Raw genomic sequence first — 16,466 nt, forward strand, 5'->3', positions numbered from 1 at the left:
GAGTACCTCATTATCCCTCTCCACATCAAGCAGAGTACCTCATTATCCCTGTCCACGTCAAGCAGAGCACCTCATTATCCATGTCCACGTCAAGCAGAGTACCTCATTATCCCTCTCCACGTCAAGCAGAGCACCTCATTATCCCTCTCCACGTCAAGCAGAGTACCTCATTATCCCTATCCACGTCAATCAGAGTACCTCATTATTCCTCTTTTGAGGAACCTGGATTACTGGATGGGAAATAGAAAATACACCCCTGGGATTCCACCTGTGTCCCTGCAAAACAGGGGCATTGGATGCTGACTTGTGGGAACATGGGCTAATTTATTGGCTAGGTTTATAAGGGCCTTAAGGCTAGTAGCTTTGCAACTTATGATCCTACGATCCTATGAAGAAGAAAGCAGTAAAGTAAAGAATGCTACATCATATATTTGAATGGAGTTTTTCCTCAGAGAATTAAGTAAACAAATACATAGTTGAATCCTAGCAGAAATAACTTAGTGTCACTCATGTCATTTGCCAGTTTATGCTGCCCCCACCCCCAATTCTACTTTACTTCTAAAATCTATATTGGCAACTAGTAAAAAAAAAAAAAAAAAAAAAAAGTACTAGCTGGGTGTACATTATTTTCAGTAAGGATTTGTTTGCCTCAGAGAATTAAATACATGTCCATAAAACATAGTATAAAGCAAATAGTCCATCTCTTCTCACTCTACACTGGAACAGTACTGAAATTGCATGCACACTAATTTTTATGGATTTTCACAAGTTCACCAGTGATGATCAGTAATAGAATATTCAACCAAAATGTAACCAAACTGAACGTACTCCCCTGTACAATACGAAACAATGTAATTTGTGAAATTATTCTACTTAGTGTACCATCTGTGACACTATATCTCCTGAGCGTGTGTATTATCAGCTTAGTAACATCTACGTTGACATCACACATTTTACTTTCCACTGTTGACATAACAGCCTTTCTTAAGTAGCACTTTTTGCAAACAACCATTAAGTGTTATGAAGAATTTGAAATTATTAAAGGCTACTAAGTTCTAACCACAGTTCTTCTGTGACCAATAAGCAGCCTTGCATTCCATCTCCCTGCTATTCCTTGCTGGTGCCCTCTCATTGTTTGGCTATGCTTGCAGAGTACATTGCTGTTAAGTGAAAAAGAAAAAGTTCAGCAGCCATGAGATTTTGATTTTAAAAAATGGTCATCCTTCGGCTGTATCTGCATGATTAGTCATATGCAGTGGATCTTTTCTGATCCAAGGGTATGGAACAAAACCTCTGTACACTGAAAGGTGCTATTCAGTTTATACTGGATGAAACCTGGCAGTAGATCCAAAGTTGCTAATTAGCACAGTCTCCTAGAGTACTCCTCCAAGGGAATGCGGCAGCAAGAGATACCAAAAATACATGGTGCAGTGGCCAGAAAAGTAGTCATGGGATAATGTGTGCCTAAATTAAATTGTTGTAGTACCTCTGTAATTGTACATACAGTACTTGTGCACTTTTACTCAAGTATATGTTCGTATTGTTAGTCATCTTTGTGGAAACAGAATATTTGGTTCATAGCTATTTTGCTGAAACACCAAATACATTTCTCTATAGTATACTTTTAACTGAGCTCTAAATAGGTGGAAATGGTCCATTCTGGAAAGTAAGAATTAAGTGGGTTATGGAATGCCCATTCTGGGGTGAAGGACTGGTACTTTCCAAGTGGACAAATTGCTCCCAGTGATGGTAGGCCTTAGTGACATATACAGTGGATATAAAAAGTTTACATACCCCTGTTAAAATGCCAGGTTTTAGTGATATAAAAAAAAATGAAACCACAATAAATCATTTCAAAACTTTTCCCATCTTTAATGTGACCTATAACCTGTACAATTCAATTGAAAAACAAATCTGTTAGAGGAAAATATAAAAAATAAAAAATGTACAATATGTTGGTTGCATAAGTGTGCACACCCTTAAACTAATACTTTGTTGTGTGTGTGCACACCCTTCAACTAATACTTTGGTGAAGCACCTTTTGATTTAATTACATCATTCAGTCTTCTTGGGTAGGAGTCTATCAGCATGGCACATCTTAACTTGGCAATATTTGCCCACTCTTACTTGCAAAAGTGCTCCAAATCTGTCAGATTGCAAGGGCATCTCTTGTGCACAGCCCTCTTCAGGTCACCCCACAGATTTTCTATTGGATTTAAATCTGGGCTCTGACTGGGCCATTCCAAAACTTTTTCTTCTGCTGAAGCCATTCCTTTGTTGATTTGGATGTATGCTTGGAGTCATTGTCATGTTGAAAGGTGAAATTCCTCTTCACCTTCAGCTTTCTAGCAGACACATGATGATTTTGGGCCAGAAGTGACTGGTATTTGGAATTATTCATAATTCCCTCCACCATGACTAAAGTCCCAGTTGCAGCTGAAGAAAAGCAACCCCAAGGAATGATACTACCACCACCATGCTTCACCTTGGGGATGGTGTTCCTTTGGTGATGCGAAGTGTTGTTTTTGCACCAAACATACCTTTTGGAGTTGTGGCCAAAAAGTTCAACCTTGGTCTCATCAGACCATAACACATTTTCCCCCATACTTTTGGGAGACTTGATGCATTGTTTTGCAAATTTTAGCTGGGCCTGGATGTTTTTCTGTGTAAGAAAAGGCTTCCATCTTGCAACCCTACCCCATAGTCCAGACATATGGAGAATATGGGAGATTGTTGTCACATGTAGTACACAACCAGTACTTGCAAGAAATTCCTGCAGCTCCTTCAGTGTTGCTGTAGGTCTCTTGGCAGCCTCCCTGACCATTTTTCATCTTCTATTTTCATAAATTTTGGAGGGACGTCCAATTCTTTGCAATGTCACTGTTGTCCCATATTTTCTCCACTTTTTGATGACTGTCTTCACTGTTTTCATGGTATATCCAATGCTGTGGAATTTTTTTTGTACCCTTCTCCTGAATGATACCTTTCAACAATGAGATCTCTTTGATGCTTTGTAAGCTCTGTGAACCATGGCTTTTGCTGTAGCAGGCAAATGAGTAAATGTCACGAAAACCTTACTAGGACAGCTGAACTTTATTTGGGGATAATCAGAGTATTGATGGCAGGTGTGTACACAAGAAGACTGAATGTTGCAATTAAATCAAAAGGTGCTTGAACAAAGTATTAGTTTAAGGATGTGCACACACAACAATGTATTAGTTTAAGGGTGTGCACACTTATGCAACCAAAAAAAAAAACTAATTTTTTATTATTTTTTATTATGTTCGTTTACTGTATTAGATCGTAGCATAAGCCTTACTAAATGACTCTGTACAAATTTTTCTTTTTATGTATAACCCTGTATAAGTTTTTTTTTTTTATGTATAATCTAAACAATGTACTGCAACCCATGTTTCTACTGCATATAATGTATATTTATCTCACTGGCTATGCTTGGAGCTTTTCTCCCCGGGCCTCTACTGAAAATGGACATATATCCAGTTAGACTAGCCCGGTCAACAAATGTAAAATAAATAAGTAAAATACGCTTTTTATTTTTTATATTTTTTTCCCCAGGTATATAAAGATTTGTGGACATTTGTGAGCATGCTTTTAAAGAAATGCATACCACTGATTTTAATGGTTGCACCTTCTATAACCTCACTGCACCAGAATACAGGGCTTTGAATGAACTACAGAATTTGAATTCCCTTGTTATAAAGCAGGCTGACAAAGGTGGTAAAATTGTTTTAATGGATAAAGATCTGTATATTAGTCAGATGAATGCCTTGATATTAGATGACCGTATCTACCAGATATTGACTAAAGCAGCTGTAACTGCTATTATTGACAAGGTGTCTTCTTTTAGTATTTGATCTATTGATTACGGGATTGATTGATGAACCTTTGTTTAATTATTTTTTGGTACAGAAACCTTTAATTCCTAGAATATATGGCCTACCCAAAATCCACAAACACATCACTGCCCCTCCTATGCGTCCCATTGTATCAGGAGCAGGTTGGTGTACTGAGCCCTTGTCGATTTATGTAGAGGGTATCTTACATGAGTTCTTAAACAGCTGTCATACTATTCTTAGAGATACAAACATGTTTTTACAGTGTCTACATGATAGAATGGAAACTGTTAATGATGATGATGAAGCATTTGTATTCCTTACTATGGATATTGAATCCCTTTTTACGAGCATTCCGAATGTATGGGGAATTGATAAAGTAAGAGAGTTCCTTAACACAGATAGGAAGCTTATACCAAATAAAATTTTGTTAGTCTGTAGCCTACTAGAGATTATACTTGAAAATAATGTTGTTACTTTCCAAGATGAGTTCTTCCTACAGATGAATGGCGTAGCAATGGGCGCGTCATGTGCCAACAGCTACGCCAATCTATCACTAGTAAGATGGGAAGAAGAGTATGGTTTATCGATCTTGAATCCCTATTATGATTGTATCCTTTGGTATGTACATTTCGTGGATGATGTTTTTATTTTATGGAGAGGACATGGTTCCAATATTAGTAATTTTGTAGATTATTTACACAGTACAACAGATTTTTTGAAATTTTCTTTTACTTCTTCTGACACCTCCCTTGACTTTCTAGATGTAAGTGTAACTAAAACTAATTTAAAACAGCTGAAAACTAGTATTTACTACAAACCTACTAGGACTAATGCCTGTCTTCATAAATCTAGTATGCACCCGAGACACATTTCTAGAAATGTTTCAAAGGACAAGTTTTTAGAACTTTACGCCTACATAACAATGATGAAGAGGCTGCAGGGTCACTGGATAAATTACACAGTGAATTTGAGCAAAGAGGCTACTCAAGTTCAGAAATCACGAATGTGATAACAGAGGCATGGAAATTTAGATCAACAAGATGTAAGCCTTACATGAGCTCTCAAACTGATATGAGAACGTCTGGCAATAGAGACATTGATAGGAATAAGTTTAGAGTAGTTTTTCGATTTGCAAGTGATATCAATAAGTATACAGATATCATTAAGAAGAACTGGCACTTACTACAGGAAATACCAGACCTTGTCCCCATGATCGGTGCAACATCTTTGTAATAAAGAACACTAACCCCATAGAAAAAATCTCTCCAACAGACAAGGCACTTTTCCATGCAGGAATTGTGCAGGCTGTCAGTACATTTATATTAAAAATGAGTATATTCATCCGATGAAACATTTTAGGTTATATACTAAGAAATACTATGATTGTAAGAGTACAGATGTTATTTATTTTAGTTTTTGTCAAGCATGTCATGCCTATTACATAGGAAAAACAAACAGAACTTTTAAAGATAGAATATTAGAACATGCAAGGGATATACGAAATTTTAAACAATCTTATGCCCTAGCAAATCATATTTTAAATACAAACAGTACTCACTGCTTCAAATTTTTGGTTTTACAACAAGTATTAAGGACAAATAGAGGTGGGGACATAGAAAATTATACGGAAGAGTTAGAACAGAAATGGATTATCAAGCTGAATGCAGATAGATATCCGGGCTTGAATGGGCTTGAATGGCTGTACTTCACTAGTCCCTTGCCTTAAAGCAAGATGTCTTAAACATTAATTTCTAGTTTTAATGTGGTACTATGGTTCATCAAGCTTTTGTATTCACTTATATATATATATATTTAAGATTTTATATAGGACATTTTTATATTATATATATTTTTTATACTTTTACATATATTATGGTCAATAATGATGTTTTTTATAGAGAGACATGTACTTTAAGGTTGGTTTTAAATATACAGTTTGCATAAGCTTGTACTAATAGTTTTAATTGTTAAATTATTTGACTGTATTGCTTTAAATAGTTGAAACCACACTGATTGCTTAAGGTATTTAACCAAGCATGGTCTGCATTAACATTGTCTGATGAAGCAACACTGAGTTGTGAAAGCGCTCACCTACTGTTCTTTTTTCTAAATAAAGTTACTGTGGATAGTTTCAGTGTGTAGCTTTGGTGCCTCATTCTATTCTTAATGTTGCAGTTTTGGCACCTCAGTGTACCTGTAGCCATTTGAGATTTGTTTTTCTATCTTGTTTAAGTAGCCTTTCAATAATACTTACTGTCTCATGTATTATCCTTTGCTTCAGTTCAGATATTTTGTCAGTAATGATGTTTTGAGCTGAAAGGCTGTGCCCTTGCATTTGTACAAAAGAGGGAAAGGCAAGACAAACCGTTCAAACTGCAGCTCTGTAGAAAAGAAAGCCAAGAAAAATAAGTTATCTTATGACTGTTTTGTAAACGGAAAATGCTTTATGTGCATATTTTCAAGTGTAGCACAGTGTTTCAACCACTGGAATTGCTACCTCGCAGTTCTTGGTTCTCTAGTTCTGTTCCCAGATGAAATGCCTTCGGTACTGCCTCTGAATGTTACCCCTCTAGGAGGTTGAGAGGTCTTTAACTGAATTAAGTTAATATGATGCCAAAAGATTAAGTAATATCTTCTGACACTGAAATGTATTGATAGATCCTTATTTCCACAACTAACATAATAATTATACAATGTCATCTCTGAAAAGACGAGAAACGTGCACACTGATTGGCCAATCCAACCAGCGTGCACATTGCAAGTCCAAAGTAACCCAAGTTATCAGTCCGGCCGTTAAGAAATCATGCAGCCCTGCCTTTCATTTCAGAGATAACATTGTATAATGGCTTATTATTATTATTATTATTACTATTATTATTATTATTATTATTATTATTATTATTTATCTGTGGAGGTGCAGCGGTAGCATTGTTGCCTCACAGCAAGAGGTTCTCCCGTTCAATTTCTCGGCTACAGTGTGGGGAGTGCCTTCTGTGTGGAGACTGCATGTCCTCTCCGCAGTTGGGTGGACGTTCAAAAGACATGCGTAAATGGGCGTGCCTTCATTGAAGGTTGAACGTCGAGCTGGCACCTCGGCGTTCTTTAAAATCTACTGCCAATCATTAGCGGACCGCAGTTCCGCTGTGGCGACCCCTAACCAGGAAAAGCCGAAAGACAGCAACAACTATTATTATTACTATTATTATTATTATTACTATTATTATTTTCCTTTTTCTTCCCTCCATCCTCCAAGTCTGTATAACTTTTCCTGAAAAAGCAGCATGGTAGCACATGTTTCCTGCCACAATGTGCAGCAGCAGAGGGTGGACCAGAAGCAACACTGCTTTCCATTCCCTTGCACGCCGCTGTATGCTTACGTCCTTTTCTCGCAACAGCAGATGTATAGCTTTCTTAGCAGAACAGGATATATTTACTGTGTTTCTGGGAGTGCTGGTATAAGAAAGGAGTGTCGTGGCTTTGTTCCCTTTGTAACTGATTTGTATTGTAGAATGGGGTGCTGTACTGGCCGATGTACACTGATCTTCCTCTGCACTTTACAGTTGGTGAGTACAAGACTACCTAGCTGGCCAAATACACCCCGTCCGTGTCGTGGAAACTGAGGCTAAGTCCATATTAAAGATGTGATGCTATACGCACCTTACCATGGTCCCATACCCATATTTTCATTGTTTTATGTTATAGTGATGCATTGTGGTATTGAAGGTTAAGCATTATGGGGCAGTGTTTGAACAGGCAGTGTGTTACACAGTCAACACTTACATGGTGGCAGCTGTTATTCTGAAGAATTATTTCTTTGTACCCCTTTAAATGCTTTTGTTTGTTCCTTTTTAAAAGTATGAATATTTATAACTGATCTAGAGTTCAAACTGTTTCATTTTATACCAAAAGTTAGTGCTGGGAATTATCTGCTGATTTCAGGTAGTCCAACATCCCACCCCCCTCTGATAGTCCAACATTCCTCCAGTCCCCACACTCTACTACTTAATATTATACAATGTCACCTCCTTGCTTGGAATATAATTCTCAAAAGTTCAAGACAAAACAGAGGGGCTGTGGCTAACTACACCAAAGTGTGGACTATTTTATCTCACAAAAAGTGGAAGAATACAAAGTAAAGCAAACAAAAACCTAAATAACAACAATACAAACATAACACAACACAAAACTAACATCATTGTAAAATAGCAATAACCCACGGTTGGTTGTGGGTAATGCTGGATTTACCCATGGTTAGCGTGGTTTGGACTAAACAAAGCCAACCGTGGGTAAACTCAGGATTATCCACACCCAGCCGTGGGTTATTGCTATAGTAACCAACAAGCAACAGAACACATTAAACCCCCATAATTATTATTAACATTTTCAAGTTTTTAGACTTCAGTTAAAAATGTTTATGCAGTTCTATTTTTACACATGTATATGGATGAGGGTACTATGTTTTATGTAGCAGTTGTGAATGGATTATGTTTTTATGTGGTGGTAGAGAATACAATATGTTTTATGTACAAGGCTGGGAGATGTGTGTTTTTATATGTGGACGTGGTGGGAATATATGTTTATATGTGTGGGAGTGGAATGTAGTATGGTTCTATGTGTAGGAGAATTGCAGTTTTCATTCCTCCTGGGGGACATGGGGGGAGGATGGGGCAAATGATGGAAGCAGTGTCATCATCTGCTATGAGGAATAAAGGCTTTTTCTTAACCACTTCTTAGTGTGACTTGCTATATATAGATCTGAGGCAGTTCAAAAAAGGAAATGTAAAGCAAAGCAGCTTCAAATAGCAGACAGTTAACAAGACTTTACAGCTGGCTTGTTGTGCAGATGGCTAGTATATACAGTTAAAGCTGCTCGTGTGATTATTTTTTTCCACAAAACTTTGTTTCTGAGATTGTGCTCATGTTTGTCTCATTTTAGCAGTATAAAGGGTATCATGTCCAAGTGTAGGAATACGTCAGTGAGGGGCAGCATTAACGGGTATGCAAGTTGTGAAGGGGGGGAGGGTCACAGATCAATACAAAGTAGAGTAAATGTGATTCTGAGGTGATATACAAGACAAAAAGCTGTTTAAATTATGTACAGAATTGCAGACAGTGTAGGTTTTGTTAGTAGCTTTTGTTGTTTGGCAGTGTGTATCATAGTTCAGAAAAAAATGAGTGACAATGAGAAAAGCACCGCCTAAGCTATTTTCCTAAATGGATTTTTTATTTTCTAAAGTGGCTTCCTAAAGCCTTTATTGTCTTTTTGACATAGCATTTTCCTTCTTGCCATCCTTGTTTGTTTTGTTATAGTTCACCTTGACTGTATAAACAGATTGTTTCTGTTATGTGCCTTTCTTTTTCGTTACCCTTCAGGAAAAAAAAAAATCGTGAGCAGGTTGTTTGGGTCATAGTGAAGTGTACTCATCAATTAAATATGTGACAGTATTTTCCGTTGGATGAACTAATATGTCAAGGAGATGGGCAGGACCTCAAGTTTGTGCTGTTGACAAATCAGCAAATGTTTAATCTGAAGATGTGTGACTCCTCATAAATAATGCAGTGATTACTGAGCCAAAACCCATGTCTGCCAGGAGGATGTCTCTGTCAATCCACAGAGAAAAAAAGGCAACATGGAAGTAAATCATTCCCTGATGAAGCTTCATTATATGCATCTCTTTCGGCTATTCAGCATGGCAAAGATATCATGTGCAGCATTTCTTTCCAAAAACAAGTAAATGGCAGGTTGGCATCTGAGAACTAAAAGCATTTTAGACATCAAAGGAGAAATGTAAAGCAAATGAAAACAAAAGAAAGTTAATATCTCGGTGAAGTTGGTAAATAATTTGAACATTCTTCCAAGTTTTTGCTAAGTATATTAAGGCTTTCAGATGGCCTTTGCTTGACCAAAAAGCCTATTGACTCTGTAAAAGACTACCACAGCACTTTTATGCTCAGTAGCAAAACTGTGCATTCTGTTACTCTCATAAATGATTCACAGTGCCTTAGATCACCATTTTAGCAGTTGTACTATGATTGCATTTGTCAGAAAAAAAGAAAACTGTTTCAGTTTTCACAGGTTACAATTAGGTATGTAGCATGGTTCAGGGCAAATATATTGCTTTTGTGTCTCGAATATTACAGTTATGTCAGTCTTAGATGAGAGAAGAGGGGGAAAGATGCATATTCATTGTTTTGGTCTGGGAAATGTATAACAGACAAACTGAACATTTTTAGAATTCAGGCTAGCAGACTGTTCTCCATAATTACAAGTTTGCATGCCTGTGACTTAAAATGGGTTCAAATGCAAATTATCTTCCACATATTTTAATTAATAAATGTGGCAAAGCCTTTCCGTTTTGCTGACAACCAAAAATTAATCTGTTTTTTTTTGTTTGTTTGCTTTACAGGCACTGGGAAATTGTTATTTTCTCCATGAGAATGTGAAAAATATCCATCAGTTTGATTTCAAAGGTAAGTAGTTGTGGAAATATAGTACTATAAATGTTCAGAAGTCACAATCATTGTGGATGGCCTCATTGATTTAACCATTATTTTTCAACATGTGATACATTAATATGAATAAAAAATGTAGTTACTGCATCACCAGTTTTAGTTGCTGGGCCACTGTTAATGGTTTATACAGCTCTCATATTCTTAGACATTTATTAGACACAGACAGCAGATTATTGGGCCACGTATTACCCTTTGAGTAAGGAAAGACTGTAGCTATTTATGTTTTTGTTTATTTGTGTGTCAACTACATGAGTGCACTAGCCCTTCAACCCTTTTCTGGTTCTGCTCAGACTCATTGCACACCATTTTAGCATTGCTAATAGTACTGGCAACTTATTTAAGACAGTTTCAGGTAGTTTCTGTTTTGCTACTTTTAATAATTTGTTTGTAAATCAGATGAAAATTTGCAGTCTGGCAGCATGGAGGATTAAGACTATGAGTTGTTATTAAGCTGTTTCCTGTAGTCAAGAGTATGGGGTTTGATTCCTTCTACTTCCATTTGACTGCAGTGTGGCACTGAGGAAACACTTAAGCAAACAGTGCTTTCTTTTTGGCCCTGAAAAGGGACACATCATCCAGCGGATTTATTTGAATAGCAAATAGGTAACAACAACAAAGTTAAGACATTCACCACAGTTGAATTGCTTGATAGCTATACATTACTTACTTGCGATACAAGGACAGCCTGGCTGCATCTTATACAAATACAGTAGTTACATTAGCTTGCAGAAGTATTCAGTTCTTACAGACTTAACAGTTTCTACCAACCATTATTTCTGATACATTTTCATTTGTGTACAGCAGTTTGGAAATGTTTTCTGATTCTTGGAGTCAACAGAAAGCCTGTTTAACAGTCAAGACCAATCTTTGAGAAGGCTGTCTCACAAATGGCTAACTCTTGTGGTGATATTTTTCACAGGAGGGTGATCTTGTCTCTAGATATCCATCCATCCTCCTTCAATCGCCTGTCCTTCCAGAACTCCCTTTGCCCTTCTGTATGGCTTGGGCCTATTAAACATGTGACCCACCCTGCCTTCTAATGTAACATATAAAACCCTTAACACACTGAGCCCCTCCAGTGTATTCCACTCTTATTGCTCGTAGAAATCTGAGAAATTTTTGGGTTGTCTGAGCTAGTTTCATATAAACATCCCAACCTGCAGGAGCATTTGAGTTGTACCCCAGAATAGTTGCTGTATTACGTCTTCATCAATAAAGTAGGCAGAGAGCTTTTCCTCACATAACTAACTCCCCTTCTTTTCCATCCATTGTCTACTTTTCATTTTAGCTACTTTAGCTTTAATTAACTTAACATTTTGTAAAAATACTATATCCAATGTTCTTTGTGTTTCACTGTTGCAGTCATTACATTTGGGTTATCCTGCTGGCAGATTGCCCTCAGTCGGCCTGAATTCCAAAGTCTTGGGTCCTGCATCGGTTGCTGTCGCCTCTTCCCTGACGTCAGGTCGTCAGAGGTATAAAAGATGCAGCCAACACCATTTTATTCAGTCTATTGTCATGCGGTGCCTGAAGCAGAAGCAGTTCGCAAGTGCGTGCCGGCCGACTCCTGAGATTTTCGTGTTCGAGTTTCAGATCTGAAGTCTTCATTAAAAGCTAAGTACCCCATTGGGAAAACTTTTTTCTTGCTCCAGACCGATGTCAGAAAAAGTTAATAATTGTATTTCTTGTGGGAGTCAAATACCTCATAAGGACTTTCATTCTTACTGTATTCCTTGGCTAGGCCCTGACCACGACATTGCTAGTTGTCAGTTTTGTGCTAGATTTAACCAATGCACTATTAAGCGTCGGTATGATTTTGCATTAAGCTATTTTGGGCGAAGATTTAATTATACACTGTCATCGGATAGCCATCCGACTACTGGAGTTCACAAAAAACGCAAAGAAAAAGACAGGCAACCGAGGTCCAAAACCGATGACGAAGCTTCTCCTAAGCAAGTCACCGGTTCTCAGTGAGGTGCTTTTGCAGCCCCTGACGCCCGCTACTTTAGAGTCGCAGGCCACTACCGACTCCCACGTGGAGTTGGCCAGACCGCAGGAAACTCAAGGTATTGGAGCCTCGGATATTATTCCCTCAGATGGGTCCAGAACCGTTGAGCAGGCATTGGCTTCTGAGGGTGTATTCAGACTTAAACAATTATATATTAAACCGACTTCAAAGGCAAAGACTAAAATACCTTTAAAGGCAAAGAAACAAGTTCACCAGTCACAAGGACAGGCCTCCATGCCCAAAAAACCAATGCTTAAAATGGCCGAAGACTTAATTAGCTTGATCAGGGGTTCCCATCCCCCTCCTGTTAAGAGGCCTAGGCAAGAGACAGACTATGAATCTTCAGATCAGGTTTCCATTTCTTCTGATTCCTCTTCTGATCAGGAATGTTCGCTTCCCCCCATGAGGATTCTGATGCTGAAGAATCTATTCCTTCAGCTTCTCCTCCTGAGGACTACTGTTTTGGGGAAACCTTGCATACCATGAGGGAGCACTTCCACTGGGAGAGCCAAGATTTTTCATAATCTAAGAAAAGGTTCAGAGACTTCCTTTTACTACCTCAACACAGGCCTCTAGCTATTCCACCTGTGTTGGACATTGTAGATGATGTGTTCTCGGAGTCTAGTCTGACCCCTGACTCTCTACCTCCAGCTCCTGTTAAGCCGGACAGATACTACAGGGTCCATGACTCTCATAAATTCCTTTTCAAAAACCCTTCTGCAGACCCAGAAACAGGGTCCAAAAGGGGTCAAGGCTTCTACTGCAAAAAATCCTACCCCCTCTGACAGGGATTCTAGGGCCCTGGATAGATGGGGAAAAAAGATTTACACATCTGCTACTTTGGCTATAAGGGCCTTAAATTGCCAGTTTCATATGCTCAAATATCAGCAATATATCATGACATTGCTTAAACAGAAAATTATGTCAAATTCTGAATGTGCACAAAACAAAGAAATGCAGGATTTATTGCAGGCAGCTGAACAAGTTGGAAAGCATACTTTGCAATGTGGGTTTGAATCTCTGGAGGCCTCCTGCAGGGCCGCTGTTGTGGGTTCGGTCATTAGGAGGCATGCATGGTTAAGGGAACAAAATCTGCCTGACCATGTTGGTGTTAAGGCAGAAGAGGTGTTAAAGAAAATGGAGAACAAAGCTAAATCTATGCAAACGGTCAAGGATTTCTTACAGGTACAGCCACCTAGATTTAGCAGACACTGGCCTAGAAAGAATTGGTCCTTTCCAGTCTCAGACAAACCTCAAAGGGCAGATCCAGATGCCCTAGAGGCAGATCACAGCTGCAAGGATCCTACAGGTCTAAGCAGTGGAGTGCTTCTGCCTCCAAAGGTGGCGAGGACAAATCACAATCATACAGGAAACAGTCCCAATGACTTCCCCCTGCCTGTGCCAAGCACTTATCTTCTGGCAGCACCCTTAGGGGGAAAACTAGCACTTTTTCTCAAAATTGGCACATTATAACCCAGGACAAATGGGTTCTAGACATTGTGTCACAAGGCTACAAGTTTCATTTCCATACCCTGCCAAGGGCAAACAGTTGGCCAGACCTGCCAAAAACGTCAATGGGCAGAGGCTCAAAAATAAGTCGCCGTTCTCATGGACATGAGGGCTATTCAACAAGTGCCACAGGAAGAGCAGGGACAAGGATTTTACTCACGGCTGTTCTTGGTACCCAGAAAGGACAAAGCATGGAGACCAATACTGGACCTATCTATTCTAAACACTTTTCTGAATATACCAAAATTCAAGATGTTGACCTTATAGCACCTTCTGCCCATGCTGGGCAGCAAGGCTTGGCTCGTGACTTTAGACCTAAAAGAGGCATACCTGCATGTCCCAATCAGACAATTATGCAGAAGATACCTCAGATTCAAGGCTGGCTCAAAGCATTACCAATTCTCTACACTGCCCTTTGGCTTATCTACTGCACCCAGGGTCTTCACAAAGTGCCTGGCACCAGTAATTGCTTACTGCAGACAAAGAGGAATAAAAATATATCCTTACTTGGATGACTGCCTCATACAAGCAGAGAACAAGGACATTCTACTACAGCATCTGACGTTTGTGATAAGACTTTTAGCATGCCTAGGGTACACAGTCAGCAAAAAGAAATCAAAACTAGTACCTTCTCAAGAGATAATATTCCTGGGTGAAAGCTTAAATACAACTGCCCAGATGGCTTATCTCACTCCAGACAAACAAAGGCAACTGACTACCTATTTCAAGGAAATGGCAACAAAGGCCCAGTTATCTGCAAGAAAAAATTCTGCAGGCTTTGGGCTTCATGGCATCCTGCATCTTACTAATTCCATATGCAAGAGTGCATATGAGGAAAATTCAGTGGTACCTAAAAAGTGTCTGGACACAACATTGCCACAGCCTGGAAGCCATCATTACACTAATTCCCTGCCTACAACAGGAATTTCAGTGGTGGGCAAAGGCTTGTCACCAAAACAAGGGACAGCCATTCTCACTACCCCCAGCCAGGCAGAGCCTAACGACAGATGCATCAGATTATGCCTGGGGGCACACATGGCAGGAAGAGTCTTTCAGGGCACCTGGTCCACAAACCAAAAGCATCTACATATCAATCAAAAAGAGATGCTAGCTGTTCAAAATGCCCTGACAGCCTTCAAGGACCTACTTCATCTGGGACGACAACTGATAAAGACAGACAACACCACGGTCATGTGGTACATAAACAAGCAGGGTGGCATGCGTTCTTACCCCCTGTGCAGACTAGCCATGGCTTTATGGGACACAGCATTGACTTACCAAGTCCATCTGCAGGCACAATTCCTGCCAGGAAAGGAAATACTCTGGCAGACGAACTAAGCAGGAACCTCAGGGATCCCCACGAGTGGCACCTGGATCCACAAGTCTTCAGCATGATAACAAAGAAATGGGGACACCCGGGCATAGATCTATTTGTCTCCCCTCAAAACAATCAACGAAAAAGATTCTGCACAAGGACTTATCACAGACAAGCTTGGAAAGTGGACGCCTTATCTTTCAACTGGACAAACCTATCAGTATATGCCTTTCCTCCACTGCCTCTCCTCCTCAAGGTACTCCTAAAGGTCAGGCAGGAGAAACCAAAAATGATTCTGATTGCCCCAGACTGGCCACAACAGTACTGGTATCCAATCTTAAGGAGCTTGTCCCAATGCCCAGCCTGGACCTTACCTCAAATACCTCATCTACTGTCCCAGCAAAACAATCAGATTCTGCACAGCCAACTCAGGACCCTAAACCTGGCAGCATGGCGGATAATGTAGCCATACAAACCACACCTCTCAGTAAAGCTGTGATGGATGTCATTTTAGAATCCAGAAGGCCTTGTACTAGAAAATCCTATGCTGGGAAATGGAAGAGATTTTGCGCTTGGAACCAAGCTCAAGGAACTGATACAGATGTCCCAAATATTCCTCAGATTTTGCAATATTTAACTGAGATGCTGGACAAAGGCCTATCTTTTTCATCAATTAAAATCCATGCCTCTGCCATTTCATCTCTTTACAATACAGAGCCACCACTCTTTTCCCACCCTTTATTAAGGCAGTACCTCAGAGGAGCCAAAAACTTAAGGCCCCTAAGGAGAACGCCATTACCTGCATGGGACCTCAATTATGTCTTGAAAAAACTCACCTTACCTCCTTTTGAGCCAGCTGCTACTGCAGACATAAAGTTCTTATCTTGGAAAACAGCTCTGCACCTAGCAATAACTTCTGCAAGATGAGTTTCAGAGCTACAGGCTCTCATGGCTGTGGAACCCTTTATCATTTTCTATCCAGACAGGGTCTCTCTGAGAACAAACCCTTCATTTATGCCTAAGGTGGTATCCAGTCTAGCCCTTAACCAAACAATTCATTTGCCAAACTTTTATCCAAATCCACAGAACAAGGGGGAGAAAATTCTGCATTCTTTGGACATACACAGACAACTTAGATTCTACTTGGACAAAACTAAAGTTTTCAGAAAGACAGAGCAATTACTAGTGGCATATGCCACAGCATCACAAGGAAAGGCTATCTCCAAGCAGACTATTTCAAAATGGATAGGTCACTGCATTCGTT

At 39.3% G+C, this 16,466-nt stretch overlaps 1 protein-coding gene across 3 annotated transcripts in view; it reads left to right on the top strand.

The window, feature by feature from the left end:
• The window catches only part of INPP5A (inositol polyphosphate-5-phosphatase A), a 3,411,481-nt gene that overhangs the window by 1,858,841 nt on the left and 1,536,174 nt on the right, over window positions 1–16,466 (top strand). For all 3 annotated transcript variants that reach the window (XM_044056820.1, XM_044056818.1, XM_044056819.1), the window contains exon 5: window positions 10,265–10,328. In XM_044056820.1, the coding sequence (XP_043912755.1) occupies window positions 10,265–10,328 (64 nt within the window). The remainder of the gene's footprint in view (window positions 1–10,264; window positions 10,329–16,466) is intronic.

This window comes from Protopterus annectens, chromosome 14.part0, assembly GCF_019279795.1.
Source record: "Protopterus annectens isolate FY-2018-M chromosome 14.part0, PAN1.0, whole genome shotgun sequence".
NCBI lineage: Eukaryota > Metazoa > Chordata > Ceratodontiformes > Protopteridae > Protopterus > Protopterus annectens.